Raw genomic sequence first — 27,034 nt, forward strand, 5'->3', positions numbered from 1 at the left:
AGGTCAAAAAGCACTCCGAGTGCCGCTTCAGGTCAGTGCAGATGAGGAACGTACCCACATTCATTCTTCTGTACACCTTCAACATCCACAGCCTCGTTACTGTTTGGCCATAAACTCTCAGAGTGTGTGTGAGCAACTGCAATCATCATGCTCTTGAACTGAATTTTTCCCCCTTCTCCTCCCTCTTGCCTTGTCACTTGTCATCATAAAAGTCAGATTCATGTCTCAAAGCCTCGGGGAGGTCACACTGCATTCATGCTGCGTCAGTGGTTCAGTAGAGCACGGTCAGTATTTACCAGATTTAAAGAAACGGTTGCCATTTGAAAACCTAAGAAATAGCTTTTACCTGGATCAGGGAGTTCTTGATGACTCTGCTCACATCCAGCCTCCATTCAGAAACATCAGGGTTGTGGTCGTCCAGGTTTGATGAGAAGGCGAGCAGATGGGATCGGAAATATTCTGCAGGCACAGAAGAGTTTATGCTTGTGGGACATGTCATCTCTTTAATCTGATTTTGTATTTAGATTCAGCTCACATGGATTCAAATCCCCTTAATCATAAAGGTTATTACATTTAAACTTGGATCTACTTCCAATAGCTCAACCATTGTTTCAGAATTTTATTGAACCTAAACTAGGGCTGGGCAATATGGTCTAAAAATATATTCTCCAATTTTTTTTCACACCAAACTCGATTTAAACAATAAAAACTAATAAATGACATAGACATGAACTAAAAACAAGTTTTGCTTGTATTTTACCGATACAATTTTGCAAAAGAAAATTACATTTCACTTAATTAATTAATAAAGTCACTTTCTATTAAGGGGTTAAAGTGTCATTAAAATTGCACTTTTTAGTGTCAGGGTGAAGCAAAAGAACAGAAGAGGCAGATCACCTTCAGCCAAATACCTGTGGCATGGTGGCACATTACCTGTGCCCAGCCAGCCACTCTGTAGGAAGTAAACAAGGGGGGAGGATGTGAACTACGGGAGCTATTACTGACATTGTAGCTATAAATATATCTTAAAAATAAAAAATCTGTATTCATTGTTTTTGCTCAGTTTTCTCCCTATCGTTCCTCCTGCTTCTCCCTCTATCCCACTGTCCAAGCCCAGCACAGTTCAGCAGATGTCTGTTCATCATGAGTCGGGTTTTGCTTGAGGTTTCTTCCCCTTAAAAATGATTTTGTCCTCGCCACTGAAACTTTGCTAAATGTTGCTTAGTGCTGTGCTCATGATGGATTCATGTTGGGTCTTTGTAGATAATATAACAATGAGTAAAGTCTTTGAAATGCTTTCTCCTAGTAAGGAGGGGGTGATGATTCTGACAGCCTAAAGTTATGTTACCTACCAATTGTGCTAATCTATTACATATTGTGATCAAATATATTTAATGAAGAATGCTGTGCCATTAAAAATCAGTTATTGAACTTTCATGACTGAATGCCTATAACTGACGGCAGACACTTTGAATTTAATAACATTTATGAAGAGATTGAGTTCATCATGGATTAGCCACATATTGTAGACAACTAATTTTACTGGTTCCACTCCCCATCCAGCAGCTCATATAAGTGAATCTTGAAATTACAGAAATAAAACAAAGAATAAATAAATACTAAAGGAAGGTAAAGCTGCACAGGTAGTCCCTCAGCTGCTCTTCGAAGTTTACCACACGATCCACAGATCTTAAGCCCAAAGGGAGAGAGTTCCAAAGTTTAGGAGCAATAGTTTCAAAAGCACAAGTCTCCTTAAGTTTTGAGCCTGAAGCGAGTAACAGGCAGCAAACTGTGATCAGAGGACGTCAGAGACCTGCTGGTTATGTGGGGCTGCAGTGGCTTTTTAATGTAGGAATCAATGTGAAGAGCCCTAATGTTTTTTTTTATTATTATTAATAGAGACAATGTTATATTATTATGTGTATGTAAAAATAAAGCATGCAATAGGTCAAAGCTGTACAAAGAAGTGTTATTAGTGGTTGTTGTGTGACAAGCGTCTGTGGACAGATTTTTTTCTGGTAAGAGTCTCTTTCCTGTTTAACTGGTTTGGTGAATCTGGAATTTTTCCAAAAACACGTCCAGTCTTTTGTCCTTTCTGCTTGTAATTTCTGCTTTTCTTTTTTTAAGCAATTGCATTGTCTCACCAGAGTCACATGTTCGTACAATACGAGATTTATGATAGAATAAATCACAATACAATACGATATAATCCAATACCAAACCATACCATACCATACAGTTCTACTGTATTTCAGACACATTGATGTTACGATACGGGACGGTGCGATAGTATACGATACCATATGTTACGATAGGATGTGATAGAAAATACCATACCATAGATAGATCCGATACAATATGGTAGGATACGAGACGATAGCTACAGCACAGTTATATTGTATTTCAGACATAATACATACTTTAAGTTGTATTACTGGTCGACGGGTGATACCCATTCTTCATGCAATATTTATTATCTATTCATGAGCAACATTTTTTTCTATGAGCTCACTCGACAGAAAGTGGGTAATTTTTGCAAAAAAAACAATAAAACACTCAAGATCCAAGTTGTAAACTCAAGCTAATTTCTCCTTTGGTATTGATTAAAATCAATACTAATCAATCAGTATTAGAGTTACTATGTCAAATGTTATGATACTTCTTGCTGGTGTGTCTACACAGCTACAGATCCCCGGTGGAGATGGAGTACCAAGAGTTGGACAGCTCACCGTGGACAGCGATGGTTTTTCTGTCCTGCAGAATAGTATTCCCAGCGGACACCTGCACCGTGACTGTACTGATGCCTTCCCGGGAGAATGTGCATGCCACGCTTCCCTCCAGGGTGATTAGAGGCTGCTGGGGACGAGATAGAGAGATAGAGAGAGGGTATGGATGAGGGGGGATAGAGATAGAGAGCATGAGAGTCTGGGGGGTTCCAGTGAGAGACTCTTATCAACGGCTGGTCTCACACTGCTGTTATTTACACTACGGAGGTGTCAGCCTGCTGGCACACACACACACACACACACACACACACACACACACACACACACACACACACACACACACACACACACACACACACACACACACACACACACACACACACACACACACACTGAGAGAGTTTGCAAAAATCTGTGCTGTGCTTCATACAGCGTAAGGGCCCAGAGAGAGTTCCTTGTTGTGACACTGGCAGCCCCTTCCTGTCATGACTCACGTCTCCATTTGGTCCTCAAATAGCAGAGAGATGCTAATACAGCCACAGTTTATTACAGCTTGACATAAGAGGCTGTCCTTGTGGGGAAGGCCTTTGATGGTGCTGAACAAACACATTTACACAATCATGAAGACAGATAGTAAGAGTGCAGCGTTGCTACATTCGGGGCTTTCAGTGTTCAGAGCATCTAAATCTGTTTGGTCCACAGAGATGGAGGTTGGTCTTTAAGTGTCTCAAAATCATCTAACAGCCCGTGCTAGCTATAAACATCTTCTCAGATTCTAGTGGTATTTTATAAAATGCAGTTTTCCTTTTAAAGTGGACATATTAAGGATAAGTACCCTGAAATTCCCCCAAAATATATCCCCATGTATCCTTAGCGGTGTAAAGACGTAATGAGGTGATGTTTTAAAGTTTTTGGGTCACCGTTTGCCCGATTTCTGGAAACACTTATTTTCTTAAATATGTTAATTGGTTTGCTTTTTTTTTCCCAGTCTTACAGCTTAAGTGCTGTTCTTTATTTACAAAGAAAGCGTCTTCTGATTCTAAGTGACTGTGACAACGTGTCACTCACTTCCCTTAGAATAATGTATTTCCACTTTCACTGAATTGGCAACAGAAGTTTCAAATCTGTGTGCAAAAACCAGTCTGCTTAGATACAAGGATGGTATTTTCAACTCTGTAGGACATAAGCGGGGCTGCCTGGCAGCTTCAGGTGTTAGCTATTGCAGAAAGAATAAATGACGATTCACATCACTGGCTAACAGTAATTAACCTGCCTTGTGTCTCACATACATCAGCATGCTCTGCATTTTTCATCTGAGCTGATTAACAAGGCTGCAACTTTTTTTGCAACCTGGATACACAGAAATAGCTAAATGGAATAATGATTCTCCCTTTTCAGAGCAGAAGAGTCAGCAACCTACTTAATTGCAGAGAAGAGGTAAAAGTTCAGAAAGAAGAGGGAAAAGTCTGGAGTGTACAGTACCTCTGTGTTATTTCCGATCCACCAGATGTAGGTGACCGTTCCCACTTGGCTGGGCCACAGAACTGCAGTAAGGTTCACTTCCTTATTCCTCACAGCCACAAAGGGAGCTGAGAGATGGATATACTCCAGCTGACCTACTCAGACACACATATACATCACAGAGTGAATCTAATGCAGTGCATAGCATGCGCCCAGCAAAAAAAATAGAAATAGAAAAACAACATCTTTATTGTTTCGAATTAAAACAAAAAGTGAAGGTACTGGGAAAGAGTTGGGCTAGGGGGGAGGCACGTCTTTGTTCAGGATTTTCATCCTGACCTGGGACTGTTTGCTGCCATCTGTGTGTTATTTTTCATCCGTGTCACTCCTGAGCCTGCAGTTGCTCTATTTGTCTGGCTGGCACAAAGGATTGACAGATCGGTGGGGGCATCTGCTCCCTGATCAATAAGTCAGTTCCAATACATCTGTCACTCCCTGAATACACTTGGGGTGGTCAGCCCGGTTACATATGAGGGCTTCTGTGGGTGGAGCGTCTGTGAAGCATACGTCGACTTGAGTGGGAGTGCATTGGGATTTGTTCTATCTTACTTGTTTGTTTGGTTATGGAAGAGGAGCATGTTCTTTTGCAGAGATAAAGCACAGAATGTGGTACACAGTGTACGGGGCTGACAGCAGCAATTCCAATGAATGTGATAAAAAGTGGAAAGCAAATTTAAGGCAAAAAAGCAAGAAGGAAAGACTAAGAAGATACAATAAAGAACAAGTTTTTACACACAGGTGTTTCAAAACTCTGGAATGTCTCACATGTCACATGCAGGTAGAGCATAGCCGTCTCTGAGCCCAGGCTGTTCTCCCCGGTGGCAGTAACCCGGTAGATCCCCACGGCTTTGTAGATGTGTTTGATCCCATCCTCAATGGAGCTTACATTGGAGTAGGTCAAAGCATGGCCGTCCCCAAAGTCCAGAGTGATACTTGTCCTCGCACCGTCACCCTGCATAAAAAAAAAGGGAATTGCTAATTCGGCTCTTTATCAAAGACTCCCTCAGGTTTCAGGTAACGTATGCTATTCTTACCCTGAAGGAAGTGGATGTTGTCAGAATGTCGTGACTAATAGGATTGTGGAATGCTGTTTAAAAGCCTACAATTTTGAATTTTGTCTTACGTCATGAATATGGATGTGAATATTAATTTCTGGCCTCTATCCTGACGGGCAGGTCGCAGTGGTGCCGTCAGGTCAGGCAGCCACCCCATAAAGCATATAACCTGTTGTATTGTTACAGGGGGAGTTTTCATCTTTACTGTAAGTGAATTGTTGGATTGTTCATGTTTACATAAATTATTGTTTTTAATGTGCTAGCGTCCTTTCGGGCGGCTGTGGCTCAGTTGGTAGAGTCATTGGTAGAAAATGGTTATAAAAGCTCCAGTCCATTTACCATTTAGTCCATTTACTCTCCATTCAAATGGTCAATCCCTACTTTCTTTTTACACATAAAGCTAAAATTGCATGTAGCTCTTGTGATTGATTATTATTGACTTTATTCAAGCTTTAAGTGTATAATGTCCGGATTTCTTTATTTCTTTATCTCAGAATATAATATATTTCACATTTGTATTTTTATTCTAATACCTGCCTGGTTCTAATACATTAAAGAAGGGATGCAACTGCTCAGCTCATTTTTTTGTACAGTCAGGAGATGTATTTTAAAGTAGAAGGCACATCTGCCAACCTTAGCCATCTGCAATTCCATATTCTTAATTTCATCAAATTAAAACAACTTTATTTCATGTAACATAAGACAAAGAGAGTGACAGAGTGCTTCTCCTAAATTATGACACATTCAGTTGAATCACAGAACAAATCCAACATTCTTAAAGTATGAACTAACACTACATCATTTTAAATAAAATAAAAATACAAAAAGATTCACACCCTTCTTCCCTTGTTTACCTTCAGTATATAAAAAATATTGAGTTGGTTTGACAGTTTAAAAGATTTTTTTGAGAAGTACAGAAAATCAGCTTACCTCCTCCAGAAAAACAAGGAAGGTGACATTGGTGCCCAGTGTGGCCGACAGCGTGCCCTCACTGGTGACCAGGTGGAGACCTTTAGGCGCTTGGATTGGACACTGCTGCCTCCTGGCTGTGTACTCCAAACTGACTCCAGCTGTACAGTTATTAGAGACTACTTTTCTATATCTGGGAGTGAGGAAAAACACAAACAGCATTTACTTACTGTTTGACTGACTCCATATGCAGGAGAAGAAAGAATTCATTGTCATTCGCTTGTCTGACATGTGCCAGAGTATTCTGAAAATATTGGAAGCTAAACTGTAAGACTTTTTGGTATTACTTACTTATTTAACAATTACACCTATGCCAGGTGTGCACTGTTCGATTCTGATTCTATTGTGTGTTTGCAACCCGAACCTGAAGTTTCAAAAGGCACATATGGCCAAAACATGGACAAGATAAGCTCTGATAAGGAAATGTGTTTTTTTTAAATACATTCTCTATGATAAAGCCCACTTTTTTTTCTGCCACTGGAAAAACTAAACAATTGAGCCATTTCAACTTTAGTGTATAGTTCATTTTACCCAGTACCTGCATGTCTCTATAGTGGATGTATTGTCATATTCTGGTCAGCTCTCATCCTGCACTTACCCAGTGCTGTTAAGAAAAGTCATCCCTGTGGTGCAACTCCTGGACATTGTTGATGGATGGAACCAAAAGGCTGGCGTGCATTTGCCGTTTGTCCGCCTCTCATAGCCATAATCACTGTAAAGATTATTAGCAGAGAAAAAAAGAAACCGTCATCCAATCAGGGACCACAGATAAATCACTGACAAGACAGATTCCAAAATTTCTGAGCCTCATGTTGGACACTTCAAACAAGAAACAGACTATACCAAGACTTTGACAAGTTCTTCTTAATGCCTAAGATAACCTTTATACGAATTGATCAGAAGATTCGATTATGTTCCATGTTGAAAATAGATTGAATGCCATGTATTTTACACTTGCAGAAACAAGTTGACAGAGTTGCAGAAACAGCCTGCAGAAACGTAATGTTTCTTTTTACATTGACTTCACAGTAGCTACAGCAATGGATCTGAGCCTCTTTGGCGCTTCTTAAACACATCCCAGAAGTTGTTTGTCCTACAAATTAAAAGGCAGAGCAGCGCCGCATCCCCAAAATGATAGGGACAAATTGCCCCAATTAGAGCTACATGCACGCAGATGCAAAAAGTGTTGCGATTGTTAATGAAAGCTATTAGGCTTGGTGATTTATGGTTTTGATGGTGCTTATTCCAAGAGCTGCCTCACTCAAGAGACCTGCAGATCTGGGACCAAAGTAAAAAAAGATGAAAAAAAAGAAGAAAGAAGGAACACTAATAATGCTGATAATTCAAAGAAAGCAGTATGGAAGAATGTGGAAAACTCCTTTTGTAGTTGCAGATGTTCCAAGAATATCAAACAGCAGCTGTAAAAAGTACTGTGAACATTATCATTTATTTCTCGGAATAATTTGACCTTTAAGCAGTGAAAAATGGCACACGTTCATGGGAAATCAATTGAACATCTTGTAATGAGTACTCAAACTCCCTCTGGTCCTCTTTGGGTCAAAGTTAAAAAGGAAACAAAGGAGCTTTTTAATAAATCGTTTTAGTTTGATTGAATATATGAAATCATGACTAACAGGGGTTTTTCTAAATGTCCACTGTTGGATTGTTAGTCCCCTTTTGGTGGATGTAAAATGACATCAAGGTCCCCTTTAAGTCAGATTCATAAACGCACGCCTGCGCGCACACACACACACACACACACACACACACACACACACACACACACACACACACACACACACACACACACACACACACACTGTCGGTACATGTTTAAGCAGCTGACTGGTTTCCATTTATCAGCAGCAGCCTCCGTGAGAATCTGCCAGGGGTGCTCTACAATTATAATCTGTGGGATGTTAACCATGACGTTTGATCTCTTATCTCTAATCCCTCACTTGAACTCAGTCCCCTTAAACCCTGGAATATAGGAAAATGCATTTGCACACATAAGTCTGACACAGAGTGCAGAATACTTGGGACAAATATCTTGGTTTACACTTAAATCCATTGTGAAAGCTGTTCTCCATCCATTCATCAATGTCACGTTTTTTTTCCACATAATCTTATCTAACTTTTGAAAAGCTTAGCTCGTAATTTTACACTTGTGTCTAATTACACAATCCTCCAAATATAGGTCTTAAACAAGAGGACAATGGCCAATGGACATTTCCTGAAAGTGTAGGGAAGTTGCAGACGTGTTTTCTTTCTATTTAGGTGTCTTTACTGGTCTACATTCTTAAACTGCTCACATTTGGTGCTGAAAGGGGACATAGGATAACACAGTCTGCAAATAGATAGTGAATATTTGTTCAGCCCACTGTTACACTTGTTGGCTGTGAAAAATTTGACACAAAGAGTGTACAACAATCAGTGTATGCAAAGTTTTCAGTTTGCAGGGAAACAACACTCTTTTGTCCAGAAATACAAAAGAGATTATTTCATTTGGGACCATGAGCCATTCATCAACGGCCAAAAAGCACTAAGGTTGAGAAGCATTTTCTTTTTTTAAGTCCTTTGCCCAGCTGTTTTAGAAAGTTACTAAAGAATAATACATACGTCCAAAATAAATCCAAAATCTATGCAGGGTAAGTCCTGAAGTTGAATGACATGCTCTGTGATCAAGGTAAACTTCAAACACAACTTCACCACATTTTAAAGAGCATGCTAAAAGATTTAGATTTGGGTATCCTTATTTTTAAACTACACTGGGAAACCAACATTATGCTGAATTACTGCCCATGTGGAGGGGGGACTTGTTCAATCTTTTATTGTAAAATTCAATACAAAATTTTGGCTGCAGTAGCTTATTTAAAGGCGAAGGTCTGGGGAAGTTATATTGCACTGATGTTAAAGTCTTGAGAGCTCACACATGACTTATTATAAAAGAACAGTCAAAATGAAAGCCACTGGGTTTGAGGCATTCTAGATATTAGTCTTACTTAAGGTCAAGATTCGAAATCCCTGGATCAAGCATTTACCACTTACCATGATGCAACTACAATTATTTTCATTAGAGCCTTCCTGCCTTGCCAACACTCCACATACTAAACAACTCCATGCACCAGGCTTTGTATTATAGAGTATATTCAAAGTCTTCAACCCTGATGATTTTGACATGAGGCCTTTGTGGGTCTTAAATGACAGATTAAAACCAAAATGGATTTACAGAGTTTGTTTTCTTAATTTATTTGGGCCTTAAACTTTTGAGGATACATACATACAAAGCCATTTTGCCCCAGGTTTTATGGACCTGACCCCTTACAAGGATGGAGACCTGCAGTAATAGCATGGTCTAAAACCATCCCTGACTAAACATAAGAAAAAATTGTTCATACACCACATATTCAGTGATATGTATCAGGCCATGGCACAAGAAGAATTTTTGAAGCCAGTATTCTGGAGAGAAAACAAATGAATTATACAACCATTTTCATGTGCTTAGTTGCATAATTGTATTCGTTGACTACCTTAGTACTTAGTCAGCTGACTTTTCATTGAACAACCTAACAGATGGAATGCAAGTGGGATTGAATAAAGGAGTGTAAAAAAAGGTCAAATAAGACAAAAAAATGCTCACCATTCAAAGTCAGCTTCTGTGCAGTCACAGGGGCCAGACGTCATCGACACAGAGTACGTCTTTCCCATAACGCACCTGGAAGGGGGCTTCAGTTTCCGGTAAATTCTTTTCACTCCCATGAGGCACGGTTCTCCCTGCAAGGTCGATTTCAACAGAGAACCAAGAGGAAAATCACACGGAGAGAGTTTTAAAAAAATGAGCCGCTTTTGTAACTTGCCACCATAAATAATTTACACGATGCAACCAAGCATAAGTACATCTCTGGGTGTGTGAAAAGCACCGCTGCCTTACTTCGGCTTGTTGTGCATTCCTGTTCAGCAATTTCTTTTATTTTTTTTTAGGGATTTGTGCTGTGTGGTGTGTTAAACTAAACAACTGTTCCTCCGTCACGAGTGTCAGACCTGAGAATGTGCTGCTTGAGTTCTTCTTTTTTTAAAGGTTTTTTTTCATTTGTTGTTGAGATATTGAGAGGAATGAATAAGTAGGAAGTGCAGTTTCAAAAGCTCCCAGCAACCAAGCCATTTTTAGACATGTATCTATGTGTGGGAAGTAGATCTACAATCAGTTAGAGTACAAAAAAAAAAGATAAGAGGATAACACCAGTCTGTGTCACTGCATCCTCCCATATAACTACTGCTGCTTTTTATTACCAGAACTTTCTGTCTTTGTGCATTAGGTGTCACTAGTGAGATACTTTAAAATCTGGCTGTTCCAAAAACAGATTCAAAGCGCCGGAAATTGTCCTTAAGTTCCCCAGTGGTCCTTAAACACAAACACTGCCCTCTATTTTGAGGTGGTGTTCACCTTATTTCCACAGTAAACTTGGACCCATGGACGTCTACAATTAGGCAGGCTATCCCTGTAATTGGCTTGGACTTTTGTCATCTTCCATGCTATATGTTTGGATCATCAGTCTGCTCAGAGCATATGGTTGTCCAAACCAATAACAGAACGTGGCCATGACTAAAGGTGCTTACGAAGTCCCTGGCTCGGCTTCAGGCCTGGACAGGTTGAGGGGTTTTCAGGGAGGTTTAATGTATGCAGGGGAAAGGGGGGAGGGCTAGGGTTGGATTCACGGAGCACTAGCAGCATCCGCAGCAATCTGCAGAGAATCTGCATAAGTGCTCTGGGTATCGAGAGACATCCCGCTTCAGTCCACTTCCTCCACAGCCAGGCTAAAAGCAAAGCTGGTCAGCCACTGATCACACATTACTCTAATGATGACAGCCTTCAGTTTTGCCAAGCGGCCCTGCTCAAGCTTAACTCTGTTATTGAACCTTGGGAGGCATTGTAGAAAAGATTACAAGCTCGTCAAACTTCAGATTGGTTGACTTTTAATGACGGAAGACTGAAAACTTATTTTGGAAGAAATAGCTCCAGCAGTCAACCTTTAATCCTCTTTGGGTTTTTTTTGTTTATGCAGCAGAATGAGGGCGTGTCAATAAGCTGAGAGTGCTGACATAAGATAAATGGGCTGAACCTGATATCAGCCCCTTTGTGTTACCTTGAGCACCATGTTTACTCTCTACAATCTTATTTGGATGCTAAAATGCTGTGTTCTCTTTAGTGTCCCCAGGTAAACCAACAAATACAAACCTGGTGACCAGAACAAGCACACAACTTTTTGTTATGTCTATAGCTGATATACAGTATATGTATAGTAAAAGCAAAGGCTGCATTAACAATCACTACTGAGTATGTTACACAGTATGTTTGACATGTTCACTGAATTCTCTTTCGGGGAACTCCTATGTACATATATAAAGTTATTATGGGTATTCAAATTCCTAGATGAGTTAGTTATAAAGATATGTTTACTTTTCCTTTAGTATTTTTATTTCAAAATATCAAATTTTAATCAATAATAATGATGATAAAATGTTTGTACCTCGTCGTGCAGGTGCCATGTCTGATAATCAGCCTCTGTACACCTCCTGTTGAAGATGGACCTGAAGTCTATTTTCACCAGCTGCCACTCTGACCGATGACTGACGTGACCAAATATACTGGAAAGAGACGCAAAAGATGCTTCTCATTAGACACATACTGCAGGTAATTATTAATAATAATAACAATAATAATAATACATTAGAATTACACAATTTTTTTCTGAATACTCAAAGATGCTTAACTAAGAACAACGGCAACACAAAGAAAACAATACAGAGAAGAAATAATCCTAAAGAAAGGAGGATGAGAACAGAGATTGGAATTATCATTACACATATTCCAAACATTGGGAAAGTGGTAATCTGTTTCAGATATTCCACAAGGAGACCAAAACCAACAAAGAAAACCAACCCCTAACCCTTAATTATACTTAGTATAATTATACTATACTGTCACCTCATCACTGCAGCACTATAGGTGTACAGGTGCTTTAATCATTATCATAATAATCTCTGTATTTCCTACGTAGGTGATCCTGAATACATGCTAGTATGATAGTATATAGCTGTGCTAACAAGTATTGTTATTCCTCACATTCTTCTAAATCAAACTCATGTAAAATGTCATGAGCAAAGTTTGGTGCATAGCAGTGCACATGCTAAGGACAAGCCGGTGCACATGCTAAGTAGAGCCATTAAGGAAACGTTTTCCAGAAGCTTTGTGGGATCAAAGTGATTTGATATCTATCGGTAGGCTTTTGTATATCAGCCAACAAAGATTTCAAAACAGTATTTAAGTAGTCAATTTTGTGTAGGCTTTAATGTTCCTAACTAGAACCCTTTGACAGGCTGCATCTTGTGTTAGCTAACAGTAGCGTAGGTAGCTAACTAAAAATCCGATGTGATGAAAGTGCTACAGTGACTATACTGCCCAGCTGGTTTAAACAGGTGGCTTATACAGGCTTGGTCATATGATTTATTGGCCGAAAATATCAGAGATTTAGAGTGATAGAAACCGCTGAATAACAGAAGACCTTGGTACATTATCACCGCCTCATACACCTTTACCCATAGAAATCTAATAATCACAATAATGTTATAGTAAATCACAGAATCTAGAAATCTTTCTTTTGATGTCGTTTTATTGACTGGCAAGTTTGGGCTTATAATGTTTTGCTTCTGAAATGCTCAATCATAACGACTATCCACATTTTTTTTCAATGATCAAAACAAAGTAGAATCCAAGGTTATAAGACTAACCAGATAAATATTCCATCTCCAGCTAAATTGAGTGGATGTGTTTTCTGCAGTGACCCACTCGCCATTCATACCACAACATATTTATCACAATCAATCTGTCAATTAGCTCTAGGGGCACTTGACCATGACAGGCACTTACTGTAAGAATGAATACAAATTGATAAGAAAACAATGCATGATGGTCTTATGAAAACAAATGGTATACTTCTGCTAGCCGAGAGGCTCCATGCTGGAGAACTTATTTCAGTGCAAACCTGCCGGTGTTGTCTGTCCACTGCCTCTTTGCCTCCCCACTCTTGTTTCTTCTTTGTTACTATCGCTGTGCACTTTCCTCTCCTCTCTCTCCCTCTCTGTCTCTCCAGCTGTGCCCTTTCACTCTCCCGTAGAGCTGACTACTGAGTTGACTGTCAGTCTGTCATTTGTGGCAGATGTCATGAAACATTGATGTAATGGCTGTGGAAACCCTTTGCTAACACATCCCCAAGTCCTAAAATCTCTGCTGCAATAAGGGAGCAGGGCTGTGTCATACCATATGCATGCACCCAGCTCTGGGCCATTCTAATGATAAATGGGAAAGTGCACAAAAGGAATCGTCATAAATCTGCTTTCTGAGGACGAGCCGGATCGCACACACTGCTCTTTCCCAATTTTTAATGCAGTTAAAACTTTTTAAAACAAAGTTTCTTGTTCTTTTTTTCCAGGCATATTTTTGATCATTTTGAGCATGTTTCCTTCATGTTCTTCAAATGGACAGTCACGCTGTCGCTGGCTGCCAAGGCATTGATCTCCTGTGATCATAATCTGAAGACAGCCAGTTTTGATGTGCAGTAGACCTTGTGAGAAATCTTTTTTTTATTCATGAAAAAGAAAACAGTCAGGCAGTCAGGAATGCTGAATCAAGCAGGCTCAGATATAAAGGCATGAAAGTTTGGGTTGCCACAGAGGAGAGCAGAAATACACACAAACACACACACAGGCTATTTCTTTGATTTTTCAGTGTGAATGATAGATTTCCATGTTGACAAATCACTCACGTCATGATGAGCGTCTCCTCGCCGGGCTCTCCCAGCACCCCGTCCACAAACAGAGGACTGTTGGTGAAGCTGTACTTGCTCCACTGCCGCCCTTCGTCAAAGCTCAACCTGGCAACACAAAAAGGAAGCAATGCTCACAACCTCGAATGTGTGCACAAGCTAACGACCCTGAGAGGTGTATAACGTCTGCATTTTTCATTCTGCGCAGGGCTGAGGCGCTCTGCTCACTGAACACTGATCAGCAGAGCCAGACTCATTATGGCTTCAAACAACGGAGAGGGGAAATTGAATGACAATTGTCAAAGCAGCAGACTTCTCCACCATGGCTGGTGGGTTTTTTTTGTTGAGCCAGAATTGTATCATCCCCCTGTCTGAAGACAAACTCATTTGCCTTTGTTTGACTTACTTAAGACCTGGAGCGTCCTCTGAGAGAATTAGTCATGCTGTGACAAATGCTGCGTCTCTGTCATAATGACTCACCACAGGTGTCGGATAGGTAGCGGAGTGTGTCTTATGGCGACTAAGGCTCCTCCTTTGTCGAGATACAGTACTGCGTACTCCTCGTTGAAGATCTACAGAGACACAGAAAAAAGAAAAAGAAAAAGAGGGTTCACTCTACAGTGGCTTATTAGCCGTGTACATGTCCAACACATGTCTGCTCACACCCACGCTGAATCATTAAAGAAAGTGAAGTAATAATACACCACACACACACACACACACGCAAGACACACACACATAAAGTATACATCACAGACAGAACTTGCTACATCAGCTTCTGTATAATAATTTTTTATTGCTGTGTTGAATTAGGAACAAGCCTCATAAATTAAAAACATGAGGTAGTGAAGTAAGGGAGCAAACCCACCAGCACTGTATGCACTGAATCAAATCACTGCCAAGATTTCATTTGATTATCAACCTGAAACATGTTGCTTAGTGTATGAGGATAAAAAGCCTTTATGACAAAACCAGAGAGAGGGAGGGCGAGGAAGAGGAGGAGGTGGAGGTGGAGGTGGAGGGGGAGGAGGTGGATATTTTAAGTGGCAGGGCAGTCAGTTCATAGTGCTCCATATGGCATGTGGGTATGATTGGCTCATCCTTAGAAATATTAATTATCAGGTGCAACGTTATGAATCACATTCATTATATGATATTTACTGCAGTCGGTACATGTGCGAATATTTGCAGAAAGCTGATCTCAGCCAAAGAAGTGCTAATTGACACTAAAAAATAAATTCACAAAATATGCATACCTCCTGATATAAATCATGGATACATCTATATTTAAAATCAAGGTGACAGCTTGCATTGGTGTATAAAGAGGTATTACTATTATTGGTCTAACATGTTGATAAAATGTGAGAGGGGCAGAATATTGGAAACACCTTTTTAATATGATGCACTCAAGTAAAAACGTGCTCACCCACAATGAGCAAAATAATAATGAGGACAGAATGAAGAACGAATGTCTCTCTTATGGGTGAAAAGAGAACAAAATAAACCATGGGGAAAGTACACTTAATGGCACAGCTGCTGTGCTGGATAGAAATGGTTGTGTACTCATGTAACTAATGAATGTCAACTAAATTTACATCTGTGGTTCTTTTTTTTTTCTCATTTTAGTCAAAAATATAATTTAAAAAAAATCAAAATACTGCAAACATTTAGAGGTCCGCTACATGAGTCTTTTTCAATGGGTGTTTTTTATTTAGCCTTTAAATAAAGCAGCTAATGGGCTAACATTAACAGCTGTTACACTCCTACATTTCTTTTTTAACACTCCAAACCTCGAACATATTTATGTTCTGAGGTTTGGCTGTTGTTAAGTGGGGAGAATTTAAATACATGATATTATAATAATATAAGGTTATTAATAATATAACATAATATTAATACTTTAATACTAATAATATTATAACTGTCAATGGGCTTGTTGAAAAGTGAGAACATCTATGCGTCATTGGCTGTGAAGTGTCAGTGCATCGTTGTCATGGCAAATGTCCAACTCTCTTTTTTATCATAATTCAAAAAATAGCAACAGAAACATTTTAGTTTCATCTTAAAATGTTCCCAAAAGAAGAGAAGAATTCAATATTACTTGATTGTAATGAGACATGTCCTCACCTGTCTCCACGTGTTTCCAGCGTCCGATGTGATGAACACACTGACGTTGCTGGTGCTTAGCTCAGAGCCGATGGAGCCTGGAGGGAAGGCGGGCGTTTTTTACAGAACAGAATAAAAAAAGGACAAACCACAGTGAGTGCTTGAGCTGGGTAACTGCATAATGCAGTCCAAGATCAAACAAATTCCCAATTTTTATAAAGAGCCTTCATATTGGCAGTGGGGATTCAGCAGGGGGGCTCCAGCCTGCAGCTGCAGACTGGGACTATAATTACAGTTCTCCACAAGAGCTGCTGTTACTGTGCCGTGTGACTCTCACGCACACTCCAGAATTATCCAATAAACTCCAGATTATTATGACATCACTTCTGACAGTTTTTAACAGGGCTTTCCTGATGTAGTCGAGAAGGATGTCATTTCTTTAATGTAACGAGTAATTCTTAAACACCACACTGTAACATACTGTTTGTGTTTTAGAGGCATGATTTTCCCCTTTTCTAAAACCTCATGAAAAAACAATGAGTTTTGTAATCTCTGATTTTAAAGTGTAATAGCAGACAATTGAAATATTATCCCCTTGCAGCTGTGATCATATCTATACTTAAGCAGAGAAGTACTGACACGGCAGCAAAGCTAAGTAGCCTTGTAGACGAGGTAGAAAACAAAGCCATTTCAGATTTTTATTTTATTTTCATTTTTTTTTGGGGGGGGGGGGGGGCTTTTGTGCATTTATTCTACAGATAGGACAGTGGATAGAATCAGAAATCAGGGAAAAAGAGAAAGTAGGGAATGAGATGCACGAAAGGAGCCACAGGTTGGACTTGAACCCGGGCTGCCCGCTAGTAGAACTTCAGACTGGTGCGTGCACACCAACCACCACGCCCCCAGCGCCCTCATCAAAAGGTATTTTAGCCACCAAAAATGTAACTTCAAAGAATAACAACCATTTTACTCACCATCAGTTAATATCAGTGTATAAGAATATTTGAAAATTCATCACTTCAACGTCACACAACCTTTCCTGTCGCTGCTACGTTTTTTGAACCAGACAACTTATGTCATCCTGAGCATGCCGCACTCTCAACCGGATCAGCTGTTCATTTATTAAAGCTTTCCTCATGGCTTCAGCAGTGCACTTATGCAAAGTGAAGCTCTTTTGTTTGAACAGCCCGCCATCTTCAACATCTTAAGAAAAGTGGAAGTTGATTTCATCAGAGTTGATCGTTTCACTTTCTGACCCTAACAGTTAATATACACACAGTAAGCTGCATGCTGTAGGAACACAGCCCTTGTACAGTTACAAAACGTGTCTTAAGAAAAAAGAAACGATGTGACAGCAAGAAAAAGTGACAGAAATATTTGAAATGTCATCTATATTTAAACCGGTATAGCTTTTTCTACTTGGGGATTTTTCATAATTGATTATTTTACAGACCAGATAGTAGTAAACATCTTCAAACCGTTTGCAGCTCTGACTGATTGTTTCTCCAGTGTTCCTCCATCTTTCTCCCTGACTGTCTACACCAGACACATACAGTATATCTAGTGGCAATCCAAATGTCATTGAACATTGGTTTCACACTAACTTTCATTTCAAAGTCTAAAGTCGGCTGAGTACTGGCTCTGCATTTCAGCACTCTGCTTGTCGTCTTTTCCAACCGACTTTTTAAAAAAGGAGTGACATTGACTCTCATCCCCTGGAGTATCCCACCTTCACTGGTGGCCAAGAAGCGTTTTTTCAGAGCTGGACTCATTTGAATTATTAGCATAAGGAGGTTTCAGCAGATTTAGCACTGGCTATGGAGAGTGACAGAACAGAACATTCTGAGCTAGGGAGATAGTGAAAATGTTTTTTTCCTGGTTTTGCTTTAGTGTCAGAAGAGCTGATGATTTGCTATCATCCCTTTAGTAATTGCTAAATCACATTAAAGTTACAAAATATGTCCTTCTTAGATTTGGCAGAACATAAAGTGTCTTGATAAAAGCACATCATGTATGTTCTCTGTTTCTCTTATCATCTTTGTGGTTTACATTGCTCTGCAAAAAAAAAAAAAAACATTTTTCTTTAACCTAACCTCCCAACTTTGACCATAAACTCCTGTAGTCTTTGCTATCATTGCAATAGTAATACAGTTTTAGTTACAAGGTGCTTCCTATCCTCTATATTCTCTGCCTTCTTATTCTGTGCACCATTGGAGAGGCCATACATAATTTGTCAAACGCAATCATTTTAAACAAAATAATTGGAATCTATCTCTCTATCATATTTGGTGAGATAGCATAGTCTGTAACAGGATCAACACTTTAAATGAGACATTTAACCTCCAAAATCACACCTCATAACCATTTTAACAGCTCCAAATCATTTTGGATGGTTTCCAGAAAAAGTCAGCAAACACACTTATTTAGGTGCTCACTAGATATGATACAGCACCTGATGAAGAGCCTGGTCAGGCTCGATGCGTTGTGTTCTTTAATGTGTATATCAAATAAATAAGTCCATCTTTTTGAGCCATAGTGTTGTGAGTCTTTGTCCATCATATCTAGTGGTTTCTTTGTGTGCCATAGACTACATAGAAGAGGTTTTATAAGTGAAGCCAAGGTGAAGGTGCCTTAAACCTGCATTCTTTCAAAGTCCAGCAGGGGGAGACTCGATTTATTTAAAAAAGAAATCTAAAGGTATATAAGAATAAATAAGAATACCAGAAAATGCCTCCTACTTCTCCATCTATAATTAACTGAGTTTATCTTAATCTCAAAATCTCAATAATCCTTTTCTTAAAATCTTCATGGTCTCCACTTCTAGTTTCAGCTCTTCTTCAATTTAGAGTGATAACACACGTTAAAAAACAATAAAGCAGAGTATACTATAGTGCATAAATATGTCAATTCCATGGCAAACACTGTCATTTAAAGATCCAAAACAGCAAAAACAGGGCACCGTAGAAATGCCAAACTCAAAACCTTATAAAAGGAAGTCCACTAACAAATAGATGATATCACAGTTGCATCATCTATTTTTTTTTATAAACAGTGAATGTCAGCTCACAATCACAATGAGTCCAGTTGGTGAAACCTGATCTCAGAATTGTTTTTTAAAGGCTTTATATGCATATTGTGTATATTTTACACACTTAAATATAAAATAAATCAAGTATGTTCTCTGAAATAACTCTCTATCTTCAGTTTGTTTACATTGCCAGGACGGCAGCTGACTCCTCCCCTCGTGTATAAAAGTTGTTTAATTGAGGGACTAGAGAAAAGAAGAATAACATACTGTACTCACTGCTTAACTGTGTTTCTAGATCACGCTCATTTCAGGTAAATTTACATGCAGTGTGAAGATACCAGCATAATAAAGATCGCTAGCATTAGCATGCTAACACAACAATGCAGCACGAGTTGTTTTGGTTTCATGCTGGAGCTCAATCAACGAGCAAGCGACATCTGCTGGATCAAAAAATCGCATATAAAGCCTTTAAAGTCTTTACACAACCAGACTTGATAAGTAAAGGAAATAAGCCCAGAATATAAAGAAAATACATTTACAAATGGGAAGTTAAGCCATGATTGGCATGAAAAGTGATAGTTATGAGCTTTTCTTTTTTCACTTGATAACTAAAAAACTACCCTACATTCCCTGTCTGTTTGTTTAGGCTGTTTTGTCGGCTAAATGACTACAGAGATCGAACCAAATCAGTCGATTGTTCCATAAAATTTGTTTGATTCACAATGTTTCACAGAAGGTCCAGACACCAACACGTTAAGCGTAAGCTTGGCCTTCTCCAGGCACCCGGGGCGTGTGCCGATGTGTTATTGACAGTGCAGGTTCATGGGGGAGTAAATATCACTGAGGTGTGAATACGCCTGGGGGCTGCTGAACTCATATTCCTCTATTTCTTTCTTTTCCCCCCACTGAGTCAATGAGACCCACTGCTCCCCCTCCCCCCCACCCCAAGATTCATACGAACAATGGTGCTCTGAGGGCTGAACCTTGAGAATTGTATTTTATATTTGGTGTTCTGGCCTGTGTTGTGTAATCCACCTCTATTCAAAGGTGAGGTAACACGGGGACAAACAAAGGTATCAATATCTGTAAACAGCTGAATGGAGTTGCATAAAGGAACATTGAGAGCTGCAGTGCCATGTTGGAAACCTCAATGCACAAATATGCAGGCATGCGTAAGAGGCAGATTTCTTTTTTCTTTTCTTTTTTTCAGTTGGCTTTGTTTGTCTTACTGACGTCTATGGTGTTCGTCTCTCCTCGTTGGAAAAACAAAATTGAATTGAATTGCCCAAAGTTGGAAGAAAGTAACCAAAACAATACTGACATTGTTCCCTTTTTTTAGATCCTTGCTTGTGTTGTACTTACTCTCTGATGTACGTCGCTTTGGATAAAAGCGTCTGCTAAGTGAATTGTAGAGCTGTAAATGACATTCTGGATTTTGAATGCCAGTAAAGAATGACTGATTCCAACTTGAAATTGAAAACGTGCTAACATTCATTGAGTTTAAAAAGAAACAATTGTCGAAATGAATACATTAGAAAACATTTGAAAACATGTATCAAAAGGCTGTCTTTTCAAAAGAAAACCTCTCTGCGCTTCAAGAGAGAATACAACGAGTAAACAACATGCCACTCAGCAGAGATTTTATCTCACCCACCTGATGTGACAATGATTCCCGGCGATGACTCCCTGCTGGCTATGTTTCCAGATGTGTAGGGATTTGCAGACACGTGGAGATGAAGATGTAATGAGCAGTATGGCTGTGAAAAAAGAAATCAAAAAGTCAATTATCAGAACGATGGAGCAAAGCCAACAGTGTCAGTTAAAAAAAACGTTCAAAAGACACTTGTGTATGGAGCGTCTGTTGGAGTGACTTGGGTGCAACCTCCCCACTGAGTTTGATCCCAAACAGCATATCCCCATTGGCCGGCCTCACCATTAATTTTGATTGGGTTAACCTTTACCGACACAATTCTCATTACGAGCCAGCAAAATGCCAGTGGTGCAGGCCATGTTGTGACGGGCTGTTTGGAGGTTTATTAAAACTCTGACATTTCCTGACAAATGACTGTATAATACGGAAAGAAGGCGAAGCATGCCGCAGAATTGCTAATTGGTTTATCAAAAAATATGGTGATTACTTTTTACAGAAAGTCACATTAAGGGAAAGTGTGCTAATGCGCCTCTCAGATAAAGCACTAAAGAGGATGTAACAGTAATTAAAACCATGGAGTCTACACTGTCATCATAGTCCGCTTACTTTCGCTTTTGAAGACGACGTTCAACAAAACTGAGCTTCAGCACATCTGTTTGTTTCTGCAGTTAAACCAATAGAAATGGTCTATCAGTGCATTCATTGTTATTTCTGTGTATTCGTATGTCATCTTTTGAATTGTTGTCAAATGGTACACCCACATTATTAGCATCTGTACAAAGTTAAGAGGAAACAGAAAGTCAGGAAATAATTCTACTTGATTAAGAATATAAATGTAACATATTAACTTTCATATGAACCTTCTGTTCACAAGATATACAGTTTTAACCCCAGCTCTGTCCACAGGTAGGAAGTCTACAAAGATGTTCTGTAAGTACTGTCCAATTACCATTAAGAAAAATAACAGGTTTAAGTAGATATTACATAAAATACATTAAACCAAATTAATTCACAAAGTAGTAACGTGAGCAAACTATTTCTTAACACTCCACTTGATGTCTGAACTCTGTCAGAATTTCAGTTTTTGAGATGTGTTCACATATGAGCAGAGTATGAAGGAATGTATCGTTTAACTAGAAAAATATGCTCTAGTTAGAATGACTTTTTTCAACGTAAGTTTAAGCATTATCACACAGACAATGATTAGCACTGGAGCTCAGCTTTACCCTACCCTCCGTCCACTGTCACCATGTTTCAAGCCTCATCACATCATCATCAAAAAAATATAACATAAAAACCCAATAAAGGGAGGCCTTAGATTTATTTTTATTTTTTTACAAATTCAATGACTGCTAGAACTACTGCTTTGTGATTCTTTGAGACGCAAGCAAGAATCTCCCAATTGGAAGTTGACAGCCACATGTTGGCGCTGTTTTTTTCACCACACGTAACTAATTATAATGACTTCAGCTTTAAGAACAACTTTTAGGATGTAAAAGTCTTAAGCTTTCCACTTTTAAAGAGAAATGAATTACAGTTAGAATTCATGAAGATAAAGGCTGTTCTTTGGGCAGAACTCTTTTGTTCTGGTTGAAGAGAAATGTACTTTTAGATTCTTTGCTTTACTCGTCTCAACTGTGGCCTCCGAGTGCAAACACAACTCGACTGTGAGGAGCACCGAACTTTAAGGAGCTTTCAGGAGGAAAGAAAGATGGGGGGGGGGAACAAACAGTCTGCTTCTCTGTCTGACACCTCTTTCTCTCTGTGTTTCTTAAATGGGAGGTCGGCTTATTGGACTGAATCAAAATGGCTGACCTTTCAGCTCAGCAGCCTCAGAGCACTCAGCTTTGACGGGCGTTGCTCTTTTTGAGCGCAGCCTCTCGTTGCTGCTGGGATCAGTCAACTCCTGTCAGGGCCTCTCTCTCTTGATGGAGGCACACACACACAAATATACAAACACGTACGATGCCCGGCACACTCCCAGATACCCAGACGCTCACCAGCACGCAGTGAACACTGTTGCCTCGCAGGTCTTTGCTCGGGGCCTGCAGTAGCCTCCAGTCTCTGCCTCTGTTGTAGGTGATGTGTGTCTTCACTTGGTTGTCCGTCTTTCTGTTGGCGAGGAACATCCCCTTTATCCCCGCTACCTGGAAAATAAGAGAGAATACAAAAAATGAAAACAGAGGCAGGCTCCACAGTCCTAAAGATATCACGTATTTCCATATCTGAAAGACACGTTGCACAAGAAGAATGCTAGACACTGCAAAGTAGATCGCATGCCCTGAGGCGATGCAGCCAACACAAGCTAACCTCTTATGTATTCCAAATACAGCAACAAACACTGAGTGAGTAAATGGTCGCAGGCCCGGGGGGACTTTTGAGTAATCAATGTGTGTCGTAAATGAATCTGACTCCCTGTTGGAGGCCCATAGGAATAGCTCAGAGATACTGAACCGAATCAGCGACGGTCGCATCAGGCACTGAAACTCCACTTTAGTAATTGACAGATACTTCAATCTCCTTTGGAGGAGAGATTTAGCATATCCTACGTTTTTGGGTGGCGACCCCAATCAAGAGAGTGAATTTGATTCTATCGTCAAAGACATGAGCAGCATCATCAACAGCTAAATGATTTGATTCAGAGATAAGGTTTTGGCGCTGGTATGTCTTGAAGAAATTAGATCTCCCAGTTCCAGAGGCTCAGCATGAGCTCGACACGTACTTCTGTTTTCTTTTTGGATTAGGTGCATTTTGTGCAGTAATATCTGCAGTTATTCATCAAAGAAAGAAATAATCTCAGGCCTCCCCAAAAAAATCTATATCCCTGGCACAATACCCCCCCCCCCCCCCCCCCCCCTTCTGCCTTTTGTTGATGTCAGCACTTTGAAGCTGCTTCGTATTCACACAATGTACTCGGAGGACTGTAGGCCTACCGCAGCTGGGTTCCTTTCCAAAATGACAAAACAAGTATGTTCCATCATCTCTGCCTTCTGGCTCTGAAATATTGATCAGCCTTCATAATAAAGTTGCTGGCTGGGCACTCATCAAGTGGGGCATCATACAGTTCTAAATAAAGAGTTTGGCTTAAAAGAAGTCTGCAGACTTGAAAGAAGGTGGTGGGGGGAGGGGGGGGTGGTAAACCTCATGTGCACTGTACAAAAACTAAAGAGTCTTTAGTTTGCTGCTTGAAGTGAATATGTTTATGTTTTAACTTCCAGAATCATTTACCTCATAAAGGTCAACCATGACGTTTCCCTCGAGGCCCATGCTGCTGACCACATTCTCCAGAGCAAGTGTGTAGTAGACCCCCGTTGTGTCCGACACGTACAGGTTGTAGGTTTCGTTTTGGTTCCACTCCTGCACCGCTGCAACCACCCGGTTTTCATCTGTACTGATCACATGCAGGTCCTGGCAGAGAGACAGAGTTAACATCAAGGGACTACAGTCAGACATAAAATAACTCATGCTGCCACAGCGCTTTATATTCCCTTTAATCCCGTCGTTGTTTTATGTGCAAGCTCTGTGTGACTCTTCCTTAACTCACTTTCACGTTCTTGTGTACTGAAAATATGTCTTCTTCTAATAAGGTCTGTATAAGTCAGAGAAGACAAATGTTTGTATATGGCAAAAACAACATAAATCACAGCATCAACCCCAAATGAACAGGATGAATTTTTGAATTGTGTTGGTTACACAAGTAGTAGACTATTCAGATCATTGTAAAGGTATGCAACTTTCAAAATAAAATGGAAGTGTTTAGCATGTAACCTTTTATTTTCCATGAGTATAAGTGCTTATTAGACAATATTTCAATTTTTAAGGCACCAGTGTCCTAGTGGTTGGTTTACTCGCTCCATGTACACATGGCTGTACGCCTACAAGCGTGCCAGCAGGGTACAAATCTGACCTGTGGCCCCTTTCCCTCATATCATTCCTCACTCTCTCATTCCCCAATTCCCACTGTCCTGTCTCTGCAATAAGAGCAACCCCCCCCCCCAAAAAAAAACAAAACAAAAATCAAAAAGATATTCTAATTTTTGTCATCAATGTGCTGAGGATGTTTTTTTAAGTTAACAAATTCATATTTTTAATCCCATGGTTCAAATGATCTTTTAAGTTCTTAGCATCTTAGACTTTTTGATGTGTTATTTCAATAATTGCTGCTGTGCTACACCAGTGTGTTCTGAAACCATGACTAAAAAGCAAGAGACAGCGTCAGCATGTTTATTCTGTGAAATAGTGTTCATGGTGGTTTACAGTGCGCGAAAAGGACCAAAAAATAAAAAATAAAGAGTTAATTTCAGACCTTAATCGCATCACAATAAACACATTAACACTGACAGCACTAGTGAATTCCACTTTAAAAACTTAATTTCCATTTTCATTATCAGCAAAAGTCTTCTACTTGCAAGTGTGCATTCCTAGTTTTTGCAACAAGAAAGTTTATCTTTAAAAGTTCATAATGTGTCACTAATCAATAAAAACATGTTGTTATAACACAACATCCTGATGAAAGGAAATCTATTTTAATGAGGAATGTTCTTGCAGTAATTTAAAAAAAGAACAGGATGCACATTTGCGATTGTGGCAGCACTATCATTCACTGATTGTTGTATATTCTTTATTTTGATATAAGGTGTACACCCTCTTTGGAAAATAATTGACTTTGCATTCTTTTTTTTCTAATTAGTGCCTGAAGAATCGGTACTTGACATTTCTTTAAATGCTTCAATTTGCTTCATTCATATCTAAAAGACGTGCTCTTTTGTCTCTAATAGAAACATGCCAACTTTAAGATGCTTTTTTTCTGACACTCCTGCTGGTTTTAATTATATTCAATAATTAGAGATACTTGATCTGCTGTATTCAGGTATTTGAAAGAGGATGCTCTTATCATTAACACTATGTCAGGCTCATTGGACAGAGATTATGCAGCTGAGGCCATGCTGTTCACTTGTGTGCTTCATCTACCTCTCACTGTGCCAGTAACACCTTGCAGTGAGCCGACAGCAACCAGGGCGCCTGGGGCTTGATTGAATAAAACATGTTTAATTGTCAATGGGGACGTGACAAGCAAGGCCGCGCGCACTCCCAGCAGCTCGGAATAACAATTCTGGAATCACTGCAAGAGCTACTTTTGGCCTTGATTCGTCCATAAATAACAAAGAGAGTGTCACGCGGAGCGAGCCATGAATGGGTGTGACTTTAGCCGGAATACCAAACAGAGCTATGGGAGCAAATAAAGAGTCTGTGAATGCAGAAACCTCCTGAGACAATGCAGCACTGCAAACTCAATTTGAAATACCTCTCATATATTATAGTACTACTACAAACAATAACTTTAAATAATTATTTATAACAATAAATATTTTTTTAATCATGAAGACGTAATGAGTCATTTTCACTTCCTTTTTATCAGGTGTTGTTTTTTTGTTTTTTTTTACCTTGGGCAGGGTGTACTTGGGCAGCTTCATGGGTGTAAAGACATCTCTTTTCGCAGACACATAGTAGATTGGCCGCCCTGCCGTCGACACCTTAAGGTGATGATACCGTTGAGTGAAAAAGATTTTTGGAGACACATAAAAAAACAGATAAAGGATTTTTCACCAGAACAGGGTGAATGCTACACTAATAGCCCCTCTCTTAGAATGACCTTGAAATATGTCTTATATAAAATGCCCACAATTTCTGCCTCATACACCACTCTAATGCTTTTCACTGAGCAAACTGGACAATTACCTACCTGGACAAACACATACTCATCTTGCACCACCAGAGAATTGGGGTCAATGTAGCCAGGGAATGGTTTGCCCTTGTTGGCATCGGTGCAATTCTGCAGCTTGCAGGTGACATACAGCGCCTCTGCTCCCACACACACACACACACACACACACACACACACACACACACACACACACACACGTCAAGCAATGGCATCAGCAATGGTATTAGCCAATGAAGAAAGGCAGCCTTCACCCTGAGCCAAGCGGCCTCTTTTGGCTTCCTACATTACTCGTGTCAATAAAGCAGATCAGGGGAAAGGGAGGAGCCGGACGGAGGGGAAGACAGATGACCAGAAAGGCCAATTGCTTTCTTTGCCTTCAATCACAGCGCCTGCAGGGAGCCTGTCTCCACATGTTAGCTCCAGCCAAATA

General features: G+C 39.8%; 1 protein-coding gene across 6 annotated transcripts in view; it reads right to left on the reverse strand.

Moving 5' to 3' along the window:
* sorcs1 (sortilin-related VPS10 domain containing receptor 1) overlaps positions 1-27,034 on the reverse strand; it is a 163,550-nt gene that overhangs the window by 13,373 nt on the left and 123,143 nt on the right. For 5 of the 6 annotated variants that reach the window (XR_010664729.1, XR_010664731.1, XR_010664732.1 and 2 more), the window contains exons 7-22: positions 26,623-26,741; positions 26,324-26,413; positions 24,108-24,287; positions 22,880-23,026; positions 20,883-20,985; positions 16,222-16,298; positions 14,575-14,666; positions 14,095-14,202; positions 11,800-11,917; positions 9,912-10,045; positions 6,870-6,983; positions 6,233-6,404; positions 5,013-5,199; positions 4,209-4,342; positions 2,730-2,856; positions 347-459 (exon numbers count right to left, since the gene is read on the reverse strand). Coding sequence is in view for 3 of the 6 variants with exons in the window: in XM_020639083.3 (XP_020494739.2) it covers positions 347-459; positions 2,730-2,856; positions 4,209-4,342; positions 5,013-5,199; positions 6,233-6,404; positions 6,870-6,983; positions 9,912-10,045; positions 11,800-11,917; positions 14,095-14,202; positions 14,575-14,666; positions 16,222-16,298; positions 20,883-20,985; positions 22,880-23,026; positions 24,108-24,287; positions 26,324-26,413; positions 26,623-26,741 (2,015 nt within the window). In the remaining 3 variants the exon portion in view is untranslated. The remainder of the gene's footprint in view (positions 1-346; positions 460-2,729; positions 2,857-4,208; positions 4,343-5,012; positions 5,200-6,232; positions 6,405-6,869; positions 6,984-9,911; positions 10,046-11,799; positions 11,918-14,094; positions 14,203-14,574; positions 14,667-16,221; positions 16,299-20,882; positions 20,986-22,879; positions 23,027-24,107; positions 24,288-26,323; positions 26,414-26,622; positions 26,742-27,034) is intronic. The other variant, XM_020639084.3, reaches the window with a different exon arrangement.

This window comes from Labrus bergylta, chromosome 1 (genome assembly GCF_963930695.1).
Source record: "Labrus bergylta chromosome 1, fLabBer1.1, whole genome shotgun sequence".
Classification (NCBI taxonomy): Eukaryota; Metazoa; Chordata; class Actinopteri; order Labriformes; family Labridae; genus Labrus; species Labrus bergylta.